General features: G+C 45.0%; 2 protein-coding genes and 1 long non-coding RNA gene across 6 annotated transcripts; 2 read left to right on the top strand and 1 right to left on the bottom strand.

The window, feature by feature from the left end:
- Positions 1–213: 213 nt before the first annotated feature.
- LOC103627822 (MADS box interactor-like) lies at positions 214–4,668 on the top strand. Its single transcript, XM_008648134.4, has 6 exons — positions 214–874; positions 2,499–2,589; positions 2,757–2,929; positions 3,244–3,271; positions 3,359–3,467; positions 4,200–4,668. Exons 1-6 carry the CDS (start codon positions 581–583, stop codon positions 4,279–4,281), a joined length of 777 nt encoding a protein of 258 aa, XP_008646356.1. The 5' UTR covers positions 214–580; the 3' UTR covers positions 4,282–4,668.
- Positions 4,669–4,743: 75 nt separating this feature from the next.
- On the bottom strand, positions 4,744–14,959 carry LOC103627820 (GPI ethanolamine phosphate transferase 2). 4 transcript variants are annotated; one of them, XM_008648130.3, is made up of 17 exons: positions 14,380–14,959; positions 14,185–14,281; positions 13,909–13,953; positions 13,617–13,784; positions 13,464–13,548; positions 13,205–13,311; positions 12,660–12,740; positions 9,022–9,074; positions 8,853–8,946; positions 8,387–8,530; positions 8,076–8,172; positions 7,642–7,861; positions 7,475–7,568; positions 6,338–7,378; positions 6,113–6,205; positions 5,753–6,036; positions 4,744–5,190 (listed from the first exon to the last, which is right to left on the bottom strand). In XM_008648130.3, exons 1-17 carry the CDS (start codon positions 14,490–14,492, stop codon positions 5,064–5,066), a joined length of 2,943 nt encoding a protein of 980 aa, XP_008646352.1. In that variant the 5' UTR covers positions 14,493–14,959; the 3' UTR covers positions 4,744–5,063. The 4 variants fall into 4 exon arrangements, 3 of the variants coding, with proteins under 3 accessions (XP_008646352.1, XP_008646354.1, XP_008646353.1); XM_008648132.3 differs by having other exon boundaries at positions 4,776–5,190; positions 13,617–13,803; positions 14,380–14,650; XM_008648131.4 differs by having other exon boundaries at positions 4,813–5,190; positions 5,856–6,036; positions 14,380–14,671.
- On the top strand, positions 14,582–16,974 carry LOC103627821 (uncharacterized; the record flags this gene model as incomplete). Its single annotated transcript, XR_004849297.1, has 2 exons — positions 14,582–14,921; positions 16,198–16,974. It is a non-coding gene; the product is annotated as an uncharacterized lncRNA (long non-coding RNA).
- Between the last annotated feature and the right edge of the window lie 2,843 nt (positions 16,975–19,817).

The following is a 19,817-nucleotide window of genomic DNA, read 5'->3' as shown; positions in this document are numbered from 1 at the left end:
CTATAGCGCCAGTTCTGATGTGAATTTCCCCTGTTGCTGTGTGATTCACATTTAAAGTAGTTGGCCATCTTAGAAAAAGAGAATCTGGGCCCACAAGTCATCTCATTTTAGTATTGGACATGCATTATCTGTTCCTATCCAATGATTGTTACCATTAGCGTGCCTCTCACACTCATTACTGAACTACCCAACCATTTGCCAGCAGTAATAATTTAACTACGAGTAAGTTTTTCCACCGACGATGGCACAGCAAACCCCAACGAGCCCATGACACGTGGACCCCCACTCATCTTGTCCCCACCACTCAGTAGCACGCAGCGTGCGGGCAACACCACACCACCACCCACGGCCACCAGGCAGCAGCCCACCGCCGTGTCCTAGCTTCGTAACGACACAACCGGCCGGGTTATCCCTATCGCCAGCAAGCCGCCACCAAAAACAACACGCCCGGACGGAAAGGTCCGCCACGGACACAGCGACACGCACGTCTCCCTCCCCTAGTCCCCTCTTCGCCGTCCGGGTCGGGTGTTTGCGAAGCGAGACAAGCCACCGGTCGCCGCGCGACTAGGGTTTGGTTGCGATGGAGCCGGCCTCCTCGTCCGCGCTTCCTTCTCCTCCTCCGGCCGAGGCGAGGCGGACGCCGCCGGAGGAGCTGAAGCTGCGGCGGAGGACGCTTGAGACGGTGCTGGAGCAGTGCCAGCGCGCGCTCGAGATGATGCATGAGGACGGTCTGGGGACGGCTGCGGAGGGGGCAAGCTTCAAGGAGGTGGAGGTGGAGGAGGAGGAGGAGGAGGAGGAGGGCAGCGGCGACAGCGGCGGGGTCGAGAGGGCGCCGCCCCCACCGCCCTCGGAGGCCGACTACGAGGCGGACGAGGTGAGGGGAGGAGATCTCGCTGTGCATCTCGTACTTTGTTGTTGCCTGAGGGTTCGTAGCAATTTGGGTTCGGGTATTCGTGCTGGTGGCTCGATTGACGCCTGACGGGGTTAGTTTGCGGCAGTTAGGCGTTTCCTGATATGTGGATGAGAGTAGCTTAAGTGATTAAGCTGAACCGGAGGTTGCTGCGCCCGGGACTAGCTCAGATCTACATGAAATTGCTACAAATGGAGTGGTCGCGCCTCAATGATTGTCTTGCTGTTTTGTGGTATTACGTGCTGAGTCAGCAGATGAGTATGGCGTTTGGATACAGATTGGATTGGGGATAGGGATACATACTGGTATATATAAGGCTTGGTTAGGAATACATGTATCAGTATGATAGTATGTAATACATTTTCCATGTTTGTTTACCACTGGGTTAAGGATTGAGAAATATTCTTTGAAAAGTCAAAATACCCAAAGAAAAAGAGAATAAAAATCAAAAGCAACAACATGCATCAGTGGCATGTTACCTTCTCGGTGTTGCTTACTTGCTTGACGGAAAGCCCGCTGGCTAGTGGTTGGCTTTTGCAAGCACCACTGCCTCTCGCTGTCCACCACGACGGCCTCACCGCTACCGAAGCCCCCCTCGGTGCGGGCACTTAAGCGATGGCGAACTGCACGGACCCCTTGCGAAGAGCATCCATGGGACGAACCCACAAACCTGGTGAAGATATTGTGACCCAAGATCTACTAGAGTCCAGAGAACCTTCTGGACGGAGCAATGCTTTGGCCTCACCGCGGAGACGGTAGTCGGCAACGCCATGGAGCTCGACCACACTGGCGCATAGAGACTGCTGGCGGGGACTGAGAGCTAGGGAGGGATATGGGTCAACTTGCTGATGAACGCCGTCGTCGGAGCTCCGTCCATCCACGATCCACGCACGGGGCGTTGTGCGATGTCAGCAGCAGTGGCTGGCTGAATCGATCTCCACTTTGCATGGACCCTTATCATGTTCATAACCCACCCTCTCTGTTGGGATGTATTCTCTGGGTTACGACACCTTGGTATCCCAAACCTGAACCAGTGTGTTTTTCCAAACCCACAAACCAAACATGGGTTGAAGGGCTGTTGGGTTGTTATATCCCTATCCCAGCCTTCATATCCCAACAACCAAACGCCACCTGAAGCTCAAACTTGGCAGCGAAGCAGTTGCTATATGTAGTGGGAAGATTTAAATGAGATTGCATAGCAGATGACGCCATGAACTTGGTAGTTGCTACGAATTTTGGTAACTGATTTGTAATTCCAGAGTTTTTCACTTCATGGATTTAGCAAATAAATAAATAGCAGACAATTCATAGACTTTGGAGTAGTTTGATGGGTTACAATGAATTCCTTGTGCAACATGGATCCAGACTATTCTTGGTGTGAAGCTTATACCAATTAAATTCTGTTTTCCTGGTCATCAGTTTGAGCTAAACTGTTTTCTCTGGCACTTCAACTGTGGTCTAAACAGATTTGTGGCAGCCATGTATGTTACATATTGATGATAGCATAAGTAAGTTTAGGCTTTCACTGTGCTCATCGTTTTATTTTTTCAAGTTGCCCTAAGTTTTTTGCATCTTCATTAACTTGCAGCTATGCAATCTTCTGAAATCAAGGGTTCAATCGCCTGAATTTCTCGAGAAGCTAGATACTCTTCAGAAGTCAGTATATCAACATGGTGCAGGTGCATTTGCTGTGCATGATTACCCTTTGCTGGATTCAGAATTTAACCGTGATTATTTTTGTAATGCATGCATGCACTGTCTTGCCCACAATTTAGAAACCCCCATTTGTATACACAGTCCAATCAAACCTACCAACTGAACAGTTCTAAAATTGCTCTTGTAACAGTGGATGAAACAGTATCATGGGATATTATAAGTGCGGCAGATATATGGGATGATAAGAGTATGAACGTTAGTGATGATTCAGAGGACGGATATGTTCTTGTTAAGCAAGAGGACATAGTCGATGGTATTGCATGCTTCATGGCTGCATACTTGCTGTCGCTGAAACAAACTAAGGTATATAAAGCGCAGTTCACTTTCTATGTGCTCATGTACATAAGTACATTTTATTTGTCTATATGTTCTTTGTGTTAGATGAATTGTATGACTGCTGATAGTTCTCAAGCCAGCATAATCTCCATTCTGTGTTTTCTCCCTGCTAGTTTTACTGTAGTTTGTTCTGCTGTCATAATAATTTGGGAAGGCATGTCTCTACTTTTCTCGTTTCCATTCATCGATTGCGATTATCATCACTGAAAGGGTTTTATATCACCTGTTGATTTTTGGGAATCTTCATAGTATTGATGGCACAAAAAATTCATGTTATGCAGGACCTGACACCCAACCAACTTCAACAAGGTTAACAGTGTTCCATTATTTGAGATGAGTTTGATTATTACTTATTACATGAAATCCTGATGAAGACTCCCCAATTAATTTTGTCAGCTCTTAGCAAGACATTTTCAGCTAAAAAGAGGAAAAGCAAACTGCAGAAGGCATGGGATGGAACGAAAGTTGTTTATAATATAGCATCATGGAGCGCGACGGCTATTGGGTAAGTTACCCACGCTAATAAGTAATAAGCAATTGTGGATACAACTCCTGTGACATAATCCTAGTAAAGTATTGCATAGATCATGCCAAGGAATGTTGAATTCCTCTGGTCATTGCCTTATCTTTTATTTCTGTAGAATAGCAGAAGCATTCTGACAGAACTCGATGATGATTTCAATATAAGTATGCAAAATAGCGTCTTCAGACTAGGTTACAGATAATCTTAAAGTCAATTCGATATAGTGTGGGCAAGCTTCACTATTCACTAGGCTGCTTGGCAAATGGCAATATAATATAAAGATCCTTCAGCTGATTCAGCCTTTCTTCCCAGTGAGAGAGGGACATCAGGGCAGCTGGGCATTATCACTCTGCAGTGCTGTGACCCTTTTAGTTTCTGAATTGGTAGAGATTAGATTCGAATAACTTAGATTGCTAGCGTCAGCTTGATTATAGAATTGTATTTTAGTACCTCCGCCTATTCAGGAACTTAGACTGTAACAGTTTCTGAATTTAGGGAGATTTGATTCCCAGAAACTTAGATTGTAATGGTATTTACATCGTGAGCATCTCCCCCACATTTCAATTTGCAAGCACTTGAATTATTGTATCATCGTCTAGGGAGATATAGTCATGTAGCGATAAGTTTCCAAATTCCATTAAACCTGCAGGTGTTAAATAGTATTGCTGTAGTCGTGTAACTTGCGCATACTAATTCCCTGTTGTCCATGCACAGTATCTACCAGAATCCTGCGATTGTGCAAGCAGCAACTGCAGCCTTCTGGACATCCTGTCGTGTAATATCCAAGTTTCTGTGACTAGTCATGGCTGGACCTGGACGGTGCAAATATGCAAACATTGTGTGGCTGTGGCCTCTCCGTTTCTAAAGATCAACCGAAGATGAAAAAAGTTGCCAAACTCCGTGGCGTGCTTAGATTATGATGTAAATAGGCTGCAAGTTCGTTGATTGATTTAACAGCGACATCAGTTACTGGTGATGAGCAATATGGGGCTGTTCGACAGTATCTCACCCATATAATCTAAAGGTATGAATGGACACACCACCATCTATTTGCCAATACCAGCTGTATCCGACAATCAAGAACCGATGTACATAAGCCCTCCCGCGCAACATTGGTATATCAGTGTGATTGTAAATATTTCGATTCATTTGAATAAATTCGCTCGCATGTGTTTCACCCCTTCGCAGGAATATACAATGCTCTAATTGCTATCAGAAATTCCTAGCATTGTTCTTAACAGATGATACACGGCATACGTATTTAGGGCTTAATGCCCAGATCCATATGCGGAAATGGTTAACATGGATCTCTCAATCGAAACAGGACTCAGGCTACAATGTACTCCATACCCCCTGTTCATCTTGAACGTGCTTACGTCATGTGTCCAGGACAAACTTAATCCAATACGATTAGCAAAGAGAACGAGAAATGTGTATAGACCCTTGCAGGGATTGCATGGTGGTCTGGAAACATGTGAGTACGATGTTGTTGTACAACGAGAGAATAGGCCAAGATACCCTCCCTTTCTGAATTCTTACAAATGTCCATTAAATCAGAACAGCTAATCATTAGTCTGATTACAGGGATTTATCCCTGTAGCTTCTCGCCCTGAACTTGAAAACAGCACAACTGTATAATGCAGTCATAGCTATGATGGATACTCCGACATATGTGCACACTGTTGCTGCGCAGGCATAGAGGTACCTGTTGGCATTTTGGAATTTGAGTGGGTCAGCTAACAGTGAAATTGTACGTTTAGCATATAAAACAGAACATGCATATCCGATCCTGTACGAAATCTATTACGGGTTAACGGTTCTACAAGCGGGAACATCCTGGCCACTTCTATTGCTTATGCGCTTTTAGAAGATGACAGGGGAATCAAGGACTAGGATGCCATTTTCGCATCAAAATTTATCTTCCAGCATACGATGCTTACAGAGAAACCATATCGTACATTTATATAATATACAAAACATTGTACTCCATTTCAAAAAAAAAGTTGTCATTCTAGCACTGTCCCAAGTCAAGTATTTCTTCTATCTTCGACAATAAATTTCTACAAATTCATATAGTTCAACATATGTGAATTCTATACTAATGTACTGGGAAATACTTTTTATGGTGAACCAAACAACATAAATAAATCTCACAATTATACGGATTTCTAGGAACTGATGGTCAATATGTTTTCGAAACAGAGTACTCTATGTAAAACAGAAAAGTGACCAGAGTTTTATTCGTAAGACATTTATTCGATACTTACTTTGGTGAGAATACGCTCCAAACAAATAAGTGATTCCTCATGGCTAGCAAAACAATGGTGTATGAAGTCAACGCAAGAGAATTGATGAGCAAAGGAAACAAACATGGCAATGTGACAATTTTGTCTAGAATATAGCTCCATTTCAGCTGCCGTAGATTGGAGGCATCATCGACATCTTTCACCGATGCATGAAGGACCAACCCAAGGTATAACATGAGAGGTGATGCATATGTTATCATAAACATCAGTATACCAGAAAGAACTGTGGAGTAACTTGAAATGCCCTGTCAAAATTCATCAGTCAAGTCAGAAGGAAACGGAGAAAAGGAACCTTGAGGCATTCTTGGTTAAAAAACTTACAATGAAAGCTCCCGCAACATCAATGCTGGCAAGGCTATTTGTATTCCCAAGACCGAAGTGACCAGCCATTCCCAAGAAATGCATTGCCACAACCTACACGGTTTATTGCCAACAGTAAGCCAATAAAAAACAACAATTTCCCTGCTGCCACAAGTTTCAAAAATGAAAACATCATACTGATCCAGCAAAGAGCCAAAGAGTATCAAGAATATTCAAAATATTTACCTGTACCCATTGTTTATGTAATGTTTTGTCCAGAGAAAAATGAACTGCACTCGAGACTGTTTGCAATAAAATGAGGAAAAGAGGAATTGCATTGATTGGTTGTTGAAGAAGCAATTGCAGAAGGCCCCAGAACGCTGTGTATGTCATTCCAGTGAGAACAAGTGATTTTCTGATGCCATGTATTGCCTTTACAGGACTAGAACCAGAGGACGGTGATTTTGCTTCCCTAGAAAATATTGGAAATACCCAAGGTGAAGCAAGAACAGTGACAGATACTGAAACACTAGCAATGACATAAAATTGTCGAGCTACCGATGCTGTGGTATGGTTAATTGGTAATGAAGTACCAATATGATTTCCCCAAACATGCAGTAGGACCAAAAATCCACAAGAAATGTGGGTCAACCATACTCCTATAACAAACTCTGGTCTTGCTCTGAGTAAAGTGAGTGAAATTGAAAACAATACCACAACTGCAAGAACTGAGATAATCTGAAGAGACTTTACAACAGAAGGGTCAGCTTGCGCCAGTAACTTGGAAATATCAGGAAAGTGAACCCAGTTGATTCCACCTTGATGCCAAGCTCTTATAACTCTTCCAGCAACAAGAACAACAAGGATAGTACATAACTTGTAACCATTTCTCTTGCCTGGTGTTAATTCATAGCTTGTAGCATAGAAAAAGCTACTTCTGTCAAAGCTATTTCCTTCTGCTTTATGACCAAGTGTTGGATTTGATCCTTTTAGCATTGACTGAACTGCCTTGGCCAGAAATATTAGATACAGAGTAGAAGTGAGGAAGTGCCATGTATACTGCTCTTCTTCCACAAAAGAACTTGAGCCAAGACTGATGACATAGAGAAACATCCCAGCAAGAACGAGAACCTCATCAAGGTGCCAGCGTTGATCCAAATATGACTCTGAATGGTGATCAGCTTGACTCAGAGATCGTCCCTTAAATAGGTAAGACACAGTACCCATGAGGAAAAGGCATGACATTGTCATCAACATGATTGCAGAGACAAGTAAATATAATGGTTTCTGTAATAAAAGAAAACAAGTCATTCTTAAGAAAGGAAAACCTAGCAGAAAGCTACTTGAAACTGCGGTACAAATCTGCAAAGATAGTAAAATTACATCGGTTGCTCTGTGAGACAACCACTCACTCGCATTTCTTAAGAAGGTGTGGTAGTTATCTGCAGCAGTCCCATAGTACCCGGCTTCAACAGACCTGAAACAAATTCTTTTTAAGCAATGATGAACAAAGATATAACAGCTTAAGGAGATTGTCTGCAGAGGCTCACTTGAAATCAGAACCTCGATGAAGACGTGAAGACTGATGAGAAGAAATGGCTTTAGAAAGTAAAAAACATAACTTTTGCTCAATAGATTCAGGAAGGATGTCAAGTTCAATACTGCTCTCCACATTAATACAATCTTCAAGGCAGAAAGCAGACACTTGTGCTTGCAGCAATCTTAAGATTTGCCATGAGTTAAGCTCTAACATCCTTAGTTTCTGGTCATCTGAAACAAGATGCACTCATCATCTCCGAACAGTGAAAGCTAAGAGTATTTAATCATATAATTGGTAACTAATTCAATATTATGATGCCACCAAGAATTATCCCTGGAAAAAACTTATTAAAATAATTTCAAGTTCACGACCATAAACTATCTATTCCTTCTGATTCATGATGAACCTTAATGCACCTAAAATAGAATGTAAAAATAAAATCACCTGTCAACGAATTTAAAAGCTTTGGAAGCACGACACCAAAACTATTCTTCGGAATTGGTACACCAAATAGAAGAGCAAGAGTTGGGGCAAGATCCACCTGACAAAGGAGGTCAGAGTTGTATATTGATCTCTTGGGAGTCAGGACTATCTTTAAGATTACTGTAGTTATCTATCCAGCATGAATGGGGAGAACATAAAGCCTACTGACTGGAAAACATATCACATACAGCAACAATGATTTCTTGGCTGAAAGAATATGCAAAAATTGAGCAACACAAACATCCAAAGGTGAACTAGAAGGTAGACTTTACTTGAAGTGCTTCATTCTGGTCATAGGGTGAACAATATGGGCTCTCAACGCTGTGTCCTATAAAAAAGGCAAGTGAATCAGTTTCTTCATATGAAGATCCTCCATGATTACCCCCATCAGTCATGCCATGATCGCTAACCACAACCTGAAATAATGAAAGACACCAAAATGACCATCAGAAATTTTCTTGGGTGCATGTTTTGAGAAAAAAAAATCCACACATATATAATTCAACCCAGAAGATAGAATACATAAAAGTTTTGCTTGCTAACCTTACATGTGTCAATTCAGTAAAGATCAATAGAAAATTAGAGCAACATAGAGATAAACTTCGTCAAACATGCACACATGAATTGACAATACATCATTTGCTGGTGGGCCCACAGATGTTGAAACATGTCGTCAATTGTCATATAGCATGCACGTGACTAGAAAAAGAAGATTATTTGTCAGAAAGAATCACAGACCAAAAGTGTTCTGTCCAGATTATCCTGAAGACTCGCAGCATGCACCCGTCTAATGACATCATCCATCTCCTTCATCTTTTGGGTCATCAAAACACTATCATTTCAAAGTTTTAACTCAAAATTATAATGTCAAACCCCCCAAAATCCTGAAAGTTAATGAGATGTTTACCTCCGGCGGCCACCTATATGACCAACATGATCTAAGCCTAGATAGTGAAGAACCTGGAATTATCCAAAGAAACAAAAAGCGAATGGTTTACTAATCTTCAAAAAGACACTGCAAAACAGCCTTATGGATAACCACTAGACAATGAATGATATATAAAGAGGCTAAGTTATTATATATATATATATATAAACACTAGTCCTACATTGTATAGTTGTAATTCAAGCAATTAGACATTGCATAATCCAACTCAGTTTCTAGTTCCCTTCTTAGGTGATTGTTAGTATCCTTTCCTAACTAATTGATAGCTGAGTTGGTTACTTTCCTTTCTTAGCTAATTGATAGCTGATTAAATAGTTTCTTTTCTTAGCTAATTGATTGTTGATTGGTGCCTGATTTGTGGCTACGAGCTTTTGTAACTGTGTATATAAACAGATCAATAGACTACACTTAAATAGCGGTGTAGTTTGGCAGCGCCAAAAACTCACTGTGTCCTTTTAGTATTCGTGTTGAGTTTTGTGATCGTTAGAGTGATCCAGGGATCATCTTCTTCGTGTCAGGCAAGGCACGCCGGTGAGTAGAAGCCTACAACTGGTACTAGAGCTGCTAACGTTGTTGGCGTCGTGCTTGCAGTCATGCAGCATCATCGTGTCGCCGTCAGGCGATAGGGAACGACTCTGGCAATGGCGGCCAATACTTGGTGATTCAACGAGTCGTGAGGGAGAGTGGCTGCAGCGAACAGTACTCATTGCTGACTAAGACCAATTGCTACTCATGGGCGACACACATGAAGTTGAAGCTGCAGATGAGAGGCCAGTGGATGGCGGTGAACGCCAACACCACCGACTACATCGACGACCACAGTGCTCTGGAGGCCATCGCCCCAAGGGTACCTCCGAAGATGCAAGGAGCGATCGCAAGCAAGGCAACCACCAAGATCGCATGGAACACACTCAAGAAAACGCACCTCGATGTGGAATGAATGCGCCAAGCAAAGGCGAACACGCTACAATGTGAGTTCGATTTGCTTTGGTTCAAAGACGGTGAATCCATTGATGACTTAGGCATGCACATCACTGACCTGATCAATTAGCTGGAGGTCCTCGACGCCGGGTACCTGGAGCTAAAGATCGAGCGCAGATTCCTACAAGCCACTCCACCAAGGTATTTGCAAATCTAGATGAGGATCGAAACCTTTCTTGATCTCAATACACTATTTGTAGAGGAGTTGACCGGGAGGCTCAAGGGGGCAAAAGACCGGTATGATCTTAGTTGTAGAAGTGTTAGCTGAGCCTTAGCTGGCTTGAACATGACTGAGGATGAGTTGGTGTCACGTGTTGTGTCGTGGCTCCAACTCTCCAACAGTGGAAGCTCCGGCAACAATCGAACATCGTCGGACACAAGTCGTGGGCATGGTGCCCGACACAACACATACAATGGCAGCTTGATGTCACCACAGAACACCGACGGCAACCGAAAGGGAAAGCGGATTGCTGCCGACAAATGTAAATATTGTAGCAAAACGAGCCATTGAGCTCGTAGATGTCGCAAGAAGAGGGGTGAGCAGGCCCATGCTAGGGGTAGCCCACTAAAGGGACGTTGATGCTAGGTCTTGCCTCCATTATGGCCTAAATTGAAGAAGAGGCGGGCAAAGGGACACCGATGCAACTGTCTTCCCACCGTTGCTCGATATTGCTAGGCCAGGAGATGGAGATGGACTCGTCGTCTAGATCGAGGGTTGAGGTAGCACACGTTGGGCATTCGTCGAGAAGCCAGAGCCTGTGGCACTCATGAGGCTGGCATCCGCCAGTGACAACATGATGCCTCCCATGAAGGCGACACCCATCCCAACGTCGGAGATCCACCTCAACGAGGAACAACTCGTCGTCCAGCTCGAGAAGGGCGGTGGTGGGAGCACACAAGGGATCCTCAACACCGGCACGACAAACCACATGATGGGGGAGCGCATGGCCTTCTCCGAGCTCGACACCGTTGTCTGTGAGACTGTTCGGTTTGGTGAGGGCTCCATGGTTTCCATCAAGGGTCATGACATTGTCCTCTCCAAGTGCAAGAGCGGCAAGCACCAAGTGTTGGTTGGCGTCTACTTCATCCCCAGATGACAACAAACATCATCAACTTGGGTTAGCTCGACGAGGACGACCACAAGGTCCTAATCGAGGACAACATTCTCGAGATCTAGGACCATTGTCGATGATTGCTGGTCAAGGTGCGATGTTCAATGAACTGCCTCTACGTCCTTGATATCGGCGTCGCTTAGCCCGTGTGCTTCGTATCCTAGAGCTCGAAGGTGGCCTGACAATTGCATGCCAGGTTCGGACATCTCGGGCTCCAGAGGCGTAAGGAAATGTTGAAGGGTGGCCTGGTGTGCGGACTGTCGCCATCTACCAATTTGATCAAGTCTACGAGTGTTGTTTGGTTGGGAAGCAACGATGATGTCCATTTCCTACGAGCAACAAATATCGCGTGCCTCATCTATTCGACCTAGTACACATGGACTTGTGTGGTCCAATCACCCTAGAGACGCCTAGAGAGTATAAACTGATCCTCCTTGTCGTCGACGACAAGAGTCGTTTCATGTAGCTTGTGCTGCTATTGTCGAAAGATCAGGATAAGGCGGCCATCACCGAACTCCAAGCACGTGCCAAGGCAGAGGCGGGGCAAAAGGTGGGCATGCTCCATACCAACCATGTTGGCGAGTTCACGACACGCACATTCAGCGACGCCAAGCATGGCATCTAGTGCCATCTCACTATGTTGTACACACCCTAGCAAAACGATGTGGTGAGGAGGCGGAACCAGACGATACATGGCATGGCCAGAAGTAGGGATGGATCCGAATACTTATTTTGATGTTATTTTTTTGGTCTTCTTTCTTCGATTGCGAATAAATAAGATATAGAATCTGCTATGCAAATATGTATTCTTGTTTTTAGCATTGAGCTTGTTAAGATTCAAAAAAGTTGAGTAACGCGGATTCTATATCTTGTTAAGCCCTTTCGCTACGCTTAACTTCGGAGTGCCTATGCCATGCTCGCCAGGACTCATGAGTAATGCAGCATCAACGCCAAGCTCACCAAGGACACCAACAACATGCGACACATCTGCACCAGCGCTCGATACACCTCAAGCAGCGGGCGTCGATGACCTAGAGCAAGGTCGGCAGATATCGATGCGTTCAAGGAGCAGATGTGTCGTCTATTCCGGATGAGCGACCTTGGTCTCTTGTCCTTCTATCTCGGGTTGGAGGTCAAGCAAGGGTGTGACTCCATCGCGTTGGGGCAAGCTGCGTACACCCGTATGCTGTTGGAGAAGGGCGGCATGGGGACCTGTAACCCATGCCACACGCTAATGGAGGTCCAACTTAAGCTCTCGCTGAAGAGCTCAACATCAGAGGTCGATGTGACGATGTACAAAAGTTTGGTGGGGAGTCAGCGCTATCTGGTTCATACTAGGCCAGACATTACATTTGCGGTGGGTTTTGTGTGTGTTTGAGTGATCTAGGGATCATCTTCAGCGTCTTTGGCAAGGCACGTCGATGAGTATAAGTCTACAGACATAACATTATCAGTCCACAAGGAATAAGAAATGAAACAGCCACCAATTTAAGAGCAAAAGCGTACCAAGACACTCCAGTCTTTTGCAGCAAGCTCAAATTCTAAGTGGCGTGAAACGTTGAAATCAACCTCAACTGTATCTTTCACCTGACAGATAGTTACAAACATTTGAACAAAATTTTATTGATAAAACACTTAAACTGCTAAGAATAACTAAAACGTTGTCACTGGCCAGCATCAAGAGTTCAAGACAAGCTTAAGTACCGCATATGCATATATTTGCAAGTACAGCCCAAAGTAGCTGATGCTCTCATTAGAGAATGTTGTATCATCATCAGGAGAATAATGAGGTTTTGGTATATAGTGGATAAAAGTATGCCGAACAAATGGTATGGAACGGCCAATTACAAGCAAAATCTAAAATACATGCCCATGTTTGGTCTACTGGCTTTTTGGCTAGTGGTTCCAGTAATGTTGGCAGATTCCTACAAAATAAAACAGGGAAGCAATAATGCAATCTCTAAAGTAACTGGTAGGCTCAGGTGACAGACATTATCATATTATCCTTCAACCATATGTATGAAAAACATGCAACAGATAAAAAGACTTACATAAAAACTGCTCACTCCATCTTGTCTAGTGAATAGGGTTGGGAACAATTTGATCCATGTCTCATCTCCCAGCATCACTAACTTCAAACCAATCATATGAAGCTGATCTGCACATTTGTGAAGTATGATGCATACATTGAAACATATACCAACAGGGAATACAAAACACAAAAGGACATACACGAACTATAGGCAGTAACACTGTAACAGAAGTTGCAATTAGTACGAAATGAGTAGGGAGGTACAGAGAGGTTCTAACCAAGAAGATTGTCCTCTAAGAAGGCTTGAGTATTGAAATTAAATGCTACATCTAGAAAACCTCCAATTGCACCAGACACCATAGCCTAAGAAAAAATTACAGTTAGTATTGTGGAACACTTGAATAAAAGTGTGTCTCTACAAAAAGTCTTACTTTTAGTCGAGGCATTGTGACGGTGGGAGGTGCAGCCTTGGCATGGTAACCTGCTGCTTTGCAGCCAGCTAACAAAGATTGAGTGTATGGCATAGACTCCATCATTTTTTTGCTTGGAGGTTTCCTGCCTCTCCCAAGTACAAATTCAGCAGGTAGTCCATCAATCACCTAAATTGACATTCATAAACTCAAAAGGCAAAAATTTAAAAAGGGGGTAAGATAAAATATCGCCAAAACATATTTGAACTGTGCTGCTGAACCAAATGAACATCCATATCAATTCAGGACATACCATCAACACTAAGCGATCGTACACAGGAGGGATCCCAGAGAGTTCCTGACGTACAGAAAATAACAAGGGTGAACATCATAATTCATAACTGATAACGCGACCTGTTCAGAATTTTCAAATTTCAGGGGAAAATGCATAGTATCCACTAATAATGCTGTGGGCACAGTTATCCACTGGCTCAACATTCCCAAGCTTCGTCCTAGCAGCATAACAATGCAACACATAGCTGCACGAGGAGGACCAACACGAGGAACGGGAACAGTAGCAACGACTTACCCTGTACAGAGATCTGAGCTGATCCGGGGGAAGCGCCGGCTCCTGCTCCCCAGCACTAACGGAACCGCAGGAAGGCACCCGGTAGCTCTCCGCTCCACTGCTCACAACGATACGTGAGCAAACACCGTAAATTTCACAGGCAGAGAGTCAATCAGTACTCAAGAGAAACCAAAGCAGAGGCACAGAGGCGCGGACCTGAAGCCACGCAGTGTGGGCTTCACGGGGAAGAATCCGTAGAGGAAGAGGGAGAGGCCGGCGACCTGAAGCAGCACTGCCGCCACGGTCCACCCTGCGACGGCGGCGCCCATGGCTTCCCTCCGCCGCGGAACGGCGGAAGCCGGCGGCCCAGCGCGACGAGGAAACTAAACTAACAGGCAGAGGTCCAGTCCCAGTGAGACGACTGCCTCCTCAGCCCAGAGTTTCATGGGCTGGTACGAAGCCCATCCAGGATAAAGAGGGCTACTACACCGCGGGCCCGCTTCCGCGTCCGGCTGCGCTACGAGCCTACGGCTTCCGCAGCTCGCTTCCGCTGTGCTGTCCTCTGTGCTATCCACTAGGGTTCATCTGCTCGAGGAATGGCATCGCTGGTTCGCTGCAGGTCTCTGGCGCGGGGGTCGGTGCCGCAGCCTTCGCTGCGAAGGGGAAGGCCTCCATCGGTGCGCACTTGCTTCTCTCGACGGTGACCGTCGGCGAGGTCCAGCCTCGTCGCCAGGGCCGCCACCGTCGTTGCCCCCAAGGTGCGTGCCCAGGCAATGTAGCTCGGTGGTGGTGTTTTCAGGGGGAACGGGAGTAGTGGGATCGGTTATTATTGGCTTTTGCCTTATTGAGCGCTGCTGCATATGCCGAGCAGCGGCGGACGCAGGACGAGAATTCACCGGGGGCTAAAAAGACCCTACCATAAAATTAAGCAAGCTTGTAAATAGTAGTACTACATAAAATTTAAATTTCATGTCAATATATGATATAAGTTCAAAAAGGAAACTATATTAATAAAAGAAGTGAACATACTGCTAACTTTTTGCTGGCCGAATCCAAACTATGTGTACTTTTTCGAATATTGATCTGTCGATCTTCTCGAAGTGTGGGTCCATCGGGGAGGAGGCAGGGTCAGACGCATTGTTATTAAAACGTCGCTTAAATGACGTTTAAGCGTCGTTTAAGCGAGAAAACATGATTAGAAGCTGGAACGTCCGAACGTTTTAGAAAACTGGCGTAGAACGTCCATTTTGGACGTTTAAACGTCGTTTAAGCATCCTAAACACGTTTTAGGGTGTTTTACGCGTTCTGGGGACGTTTTACCCATCTGTGGGCCTTTCCTGGGCCTTTAGGGTTTAGGTCCAGCCAGCGCGTACTCGTGGAGGCTTCCTCTCCAGCGCGGAGCACTCCTTAGTTGGCCGCCCTCCTCTCCTCCGCCGCCACAGCAGTCAGCAGACATCAGCAGACCGCCGGCCGACCGCCCCACAGGTATGCCGCTGCCCTCCACTGACCTCGGCTCCCCCTCCTCCCTCCTCCCACAGGCGGACAAGCCCACAGCAGACCGCTGCGCGCCTGCGCCACCGCCGGCCGACTGGCGACCGCAAGACCAGCAACCAGCGCCCTCCTCCTCCCTCCGCAAGACCAGCAGCCAGCAGCCAGCAGCCAGCGCCCTCCTCCTCCCTCCGCAAGACCAGCAGCCAGCGCCCAAGATCATAGTACCAGCCAGCGCCCATTGTTTTAGGCCCTATTTGTTGATTTTGCTTATAGTGAATCAATCTCTATTTGCTCACAGTAAATTTCAATGGCAACAAATAGTGAGGCATTGTGTGGTTGAACTTGTGTTGTTGAACTTGATCTGTTTCTTTTTATGCTATTTGGTTTGTGAACTCAAGTACTCAACTTATGTATGAACATATTTTATATTTGAACTTCTATGTCAAATCTGAAAAGACGTTTCAACGTTCGTTTAAACGTTTAAATGTTAAAAAGTTGGTTCATAACGTTTTAACGTTTTACCGCTTTAATAACCATGGTCAGGCGACCTTTCCGGCAGAGAATCAACGCTCGCTGGTTTGCTAAACTCATTGTCTGTCAGAGATGGGACGTCCGGAAGGGGTCACGATCGGATGACAACACACGTCGAGAAGATGACAACGACGAGCAGCGTCAGGAACGGGACATCAGAGTAGATTGGTTCAAGTGATGTTGGAAAGAATGGGATCAGATAGATAGATGTAAGACTGGAATGAGAAGAAGGATGACAATTAGGAGAATTGAACTGATCCAACTAAGAGACCTAGGATAGAACTAGTTTGATCTATCTAAAACATTTTTTTTCTATACTTACATATAAGAGATACTAAAAATTGAGGGGGGGCCACGGCCCCCTTTGCCCCCCACGTGGATCCGCCACTGTTGCCGAGGAAGAAGACTGACGAGGCGAAGTCACTGATTAGAGTGTTGGTGGCCCTTGGCTTTGATTGTGATCAAATAGAGGCAAATGGTTGAGGTTTGGAGATGCTGGTTTGTTAGGTTATGGTTAGCTTCTTAAACTTCCAACCTCTGGTGTATGTGTGATGTGAACTGAATCACAATAATGTCTGGTTGTGGTTTCATTAATGCTTACATGTGGTGAATTGGACCTGACTCCATGGTCTGTGACTCTGTGTTGCAGTGAAGTCTGCTATGGAGAACATTTGTAAATGTGGGGTCAATCAGTATGTTCAAAAAGTCTGTAAAGAAATTATGTTTAATCTGTAACTGGTTACCATTTTAGTTCAATACAATATTATAATCCCCATGTGTAGTACTTAACATTTTGTTGGTTGCCGTCGTTGGGCTAAATCTTGCAGCCTCCTCACTTGGCACAGATGTCCGCATTTGCTTTCCAGAAAGTATTTTTGTACTCGTTGCAGGAATGAAACACCATGACTTGTTATTCATTGCAGTATACAACACTTAAGCGGTTAAGCCCTTGTCTGATAGAGTGCTTGTAAAGATAAACTGTTCTGAGGAGAAGAGAGAAGACAACTGGTGGAATTTTGCATCCTACGACTGCTCAGTCCATACCTCAGGGCAGTGAGGTAGTTGCTGTTGCAGAAGGAAGGGTAAGTGGAGATAAGATAGTTGATGTCAGCATTCAGGTATGTTCTTTGCGAACATGTCAGATCTTAGGTGCCTGTTGTTTTCAATACAGCTTTATCATATATGGGTACATATTCCCATGTGAGCAGGCGTAGCTATTCACTGATTCCATTAGTATTTTGTATCCCTTGTCCCACTTTAGAATTGGCCGCGCCAGAAAAAGAAAAGGTTTTACTTGAAAGCCATGTGCGGTCATTTTATCTCAGTTTATGAGTAAGAAAATCACATCTTAAACAAACAGAGTGAGCTTTATACCTTACCTATTTGTAATATAACCAGTCTAGTCTAGTTATAGCCATACTGGTACTGCAAGATGTAGCTGTCAAAGCACTTGTACTGCCTATTTGACCCACAAACCTACACGTTTACTTCTGTTCCCATCTGAATTATTTGTATATGTGTTGTGGTGTCATAGTTCTTAATACAAGCAAACTTTGCCTTTTTGTTGGGAAGAAAAGAGAACCCGCGTGCTGACATGCGCATTTGCTACTACTTCAGGTTGGAGTTCAAGCTGTATATTCAAAAGTACGCTGGAACTGAGGTCGGCGTTGAATGATTCCAGACATCTGGTTCTCAAAGAGGATGTCAGGATGGCACTATATTCATCTTAGAAACCGATGGTGTGAATGAAAGACATGAAGCCTTTGAATGATCATGTTCTAATCAAGGTATTTATCTTGTTTCATTCAATCTTGGCATCTGGTTACACAGTCGCATATCTGTCCTTATTTGAATACAGTATGCTCTGCCATTCATTCAGGTCGAGGTTCAACTGTAGGCCCGCCATCTTGTTTGTGTGGGTGGGAAAGGGGTTCCCTTGCGGCCTACCAATACTGTAGGGTCGTACGTCTTGTCTGACTGTCCTCTGAGAAGCAACAGTAGGCATTCAAAAATTCGGTCGCAGGATGAAAAAGGCTCCATTTGTACTAGGCACTGTGGCAGATGCGTATGGGCCGCCCCGTTGCCGTTCATACACCCTGCTCGTCGTCTACGGTCTACAGCCGCGGCCGGCCCAACCGGATAAGACGTGTCAAAGCCTCCAGCTGCGTAGGCAGGCAACACAGGCTTCTCCTGGCGCCGCCACGCACACGCACACGCGACGCAGCCGGCCACCACTGGGCCCGAGCGTTCCGTGTCACAATCCACAGCGTTCAAGCCGCCCTTCGACCGCCCTTGACTGTCGCATCCCGTCGCCTCACCTCTCCTCGACTCCTCCAGCCGTTCACTCCACTCGACCAGCCTCGCTCTGGCCAGTCCATACCGACCTGCTCCCACAATCCACAGTGCCACGACAGGGAAAAGTCTTGACCCGGCTACTGATACTGATCTGATCATCTGACTCACAGCAGCAGCAGCAGATCTCTCACTGCCTTGAGTTGACGTCGCCGATTCTGATGCGCCCAATGGCGAATCGCCGCTGCAGCGCAGCGTGGGAAAGTGCAAGCAACAGCGGCTCCTCCGACCTGCCGTGCTTTTCTCCTGCGGGCTGCTTTCCCGGTCACCCGCGACGCCGACGGACGCAGCGCTGAATACTCTGACCGCGCCGGCGCCGCTACCCTCCCTCCCATCCTGCCTTCGGCCTTCCCCTGTGCTCTCTCCAGGCGGCACCAGCGCTGCCTCATCGCTCCGGCCGCCCAGAGCATCCTCGCCACAGAACGACACATACATACCATCCTCTCCATGGGTCAAAATGGGAATAGATACCGATATAATTCAAATATCTATTAGTAGAGTATTGAGTTTTTGTTGCGATAAGGATTTGAATGTTCTCAAATACAAATATGAAACGGACAGATCATATTCGAATTCACGTTTAGATATCTACTCGATTTATTTAGGAGTTTCTATCTTTTTATCGATAGTTTTGGGAGAACAATCTCATTATACAAGTAGCTATTAAAGTAAGAGTATATTAAATTTGCTCATAGGGGGCATATGAATATGCTCCCATCCCATGCCAGTGGTGTCGCTAGGATCTGTTGCTAAAGTGGTCCGTTGTTTGAATTTTCTTTAACCACTCGTTATATGAATTATAGATTTTATACATGTAAAAAAAATTCTTCTTCTTACTGAGTATGTATGTATGTACATACTTCATCTAGATTTGTAAGGTGTGCGTGTGTTTCAGCATTCAATTTTTTGCAACAAAGACATCTCGAGTGTGATGGTAACAAAAGCAAACTGACAAGGAAGATGTGAGGGTAATACTACCTCAAATATAATCACATATTGTTGTTTTGGACAGGGAACGTATCTGGTGCTCAAAGGGGTACGATGCTCATGTGCACATTTTAAATCTGGTGCATCCATTTTACATCTAACAGCGGCACCAATTTTGTGAAGCACCCCTTCCACCTTCCTCCCCTGGTGGAAGGGGTTTTTCGTAAAATTAGCTGGTGTCGTTGAATCCAAGATGGATGCACTAGATTTAAAATGTGCATATGAGCACCGTACCCTTTTGAGCACCAGATACGTTCCCTTTTGGACATCAGCAACGATTATGAAGTTCGAAA

This window comes from Zea mays, chromosome 5 (genome assembly GCF_902167145.1).
Source record: "Zea mays cultivar B73 chromosome 5, Zm-B73-REFERENCE-NAM-5.0, whole genome shotgun sequence".
Lineage (NCBI taxonomy): Eukaryota > Viridiplantae > Streptophyta > Magnoliopsida > Poales > Poaceae > Zea > Zea mays.
The sequence above is the reverse complement of the archived record's forward strand: the minus strand, read 5'-3'. Positions and strand labels throughout refer to the sequence as shown.

Coding starts and splice junctions, on each gene's coding strand:
- LOC103627822 (XM_008648134.4), top strand. CDS start 581: ATGGAGCCGGCCTCCTCGTCCGCGCTTCCTTCTCCTCCTCCGGCCGAG. Junction 2,590..2,756: donor AGTATATCAACATGGTGCAG/GTGCATTTGCTG, acceptor CTCTTGTAACAG/TGGATGAAACAGTATCATGG. Junction 3,468..4,199: donor TGGAGCGCGACGGCTATTGG/GTAAGTTACCCA, acceptor GTCCATGCACAG/TATCTACCAGAATCCTGCGA.
- LOC103627820 (XM_008648130.3), bottom strand. CDS start 14,492: ATGGGCGCCGCCGTCGCAGGGTGGACCGTGGCGGCAGTGCTGCTTCAG. Junction 7,569..7,641: donor CATCGAGGTTCTGATTTCAA/GTGAGCCTCTGC, acceptor AATTTGTTTCAG/GTCTGTTGAAGCCGGGTACT. Junction 6,037..6,112: donor ATGTTGCGGGAGCTTTCATT/GTAAGTTTTTTA, acceptor GAATTTTGACAG/GGCATTTCAAGTTACTCCAC.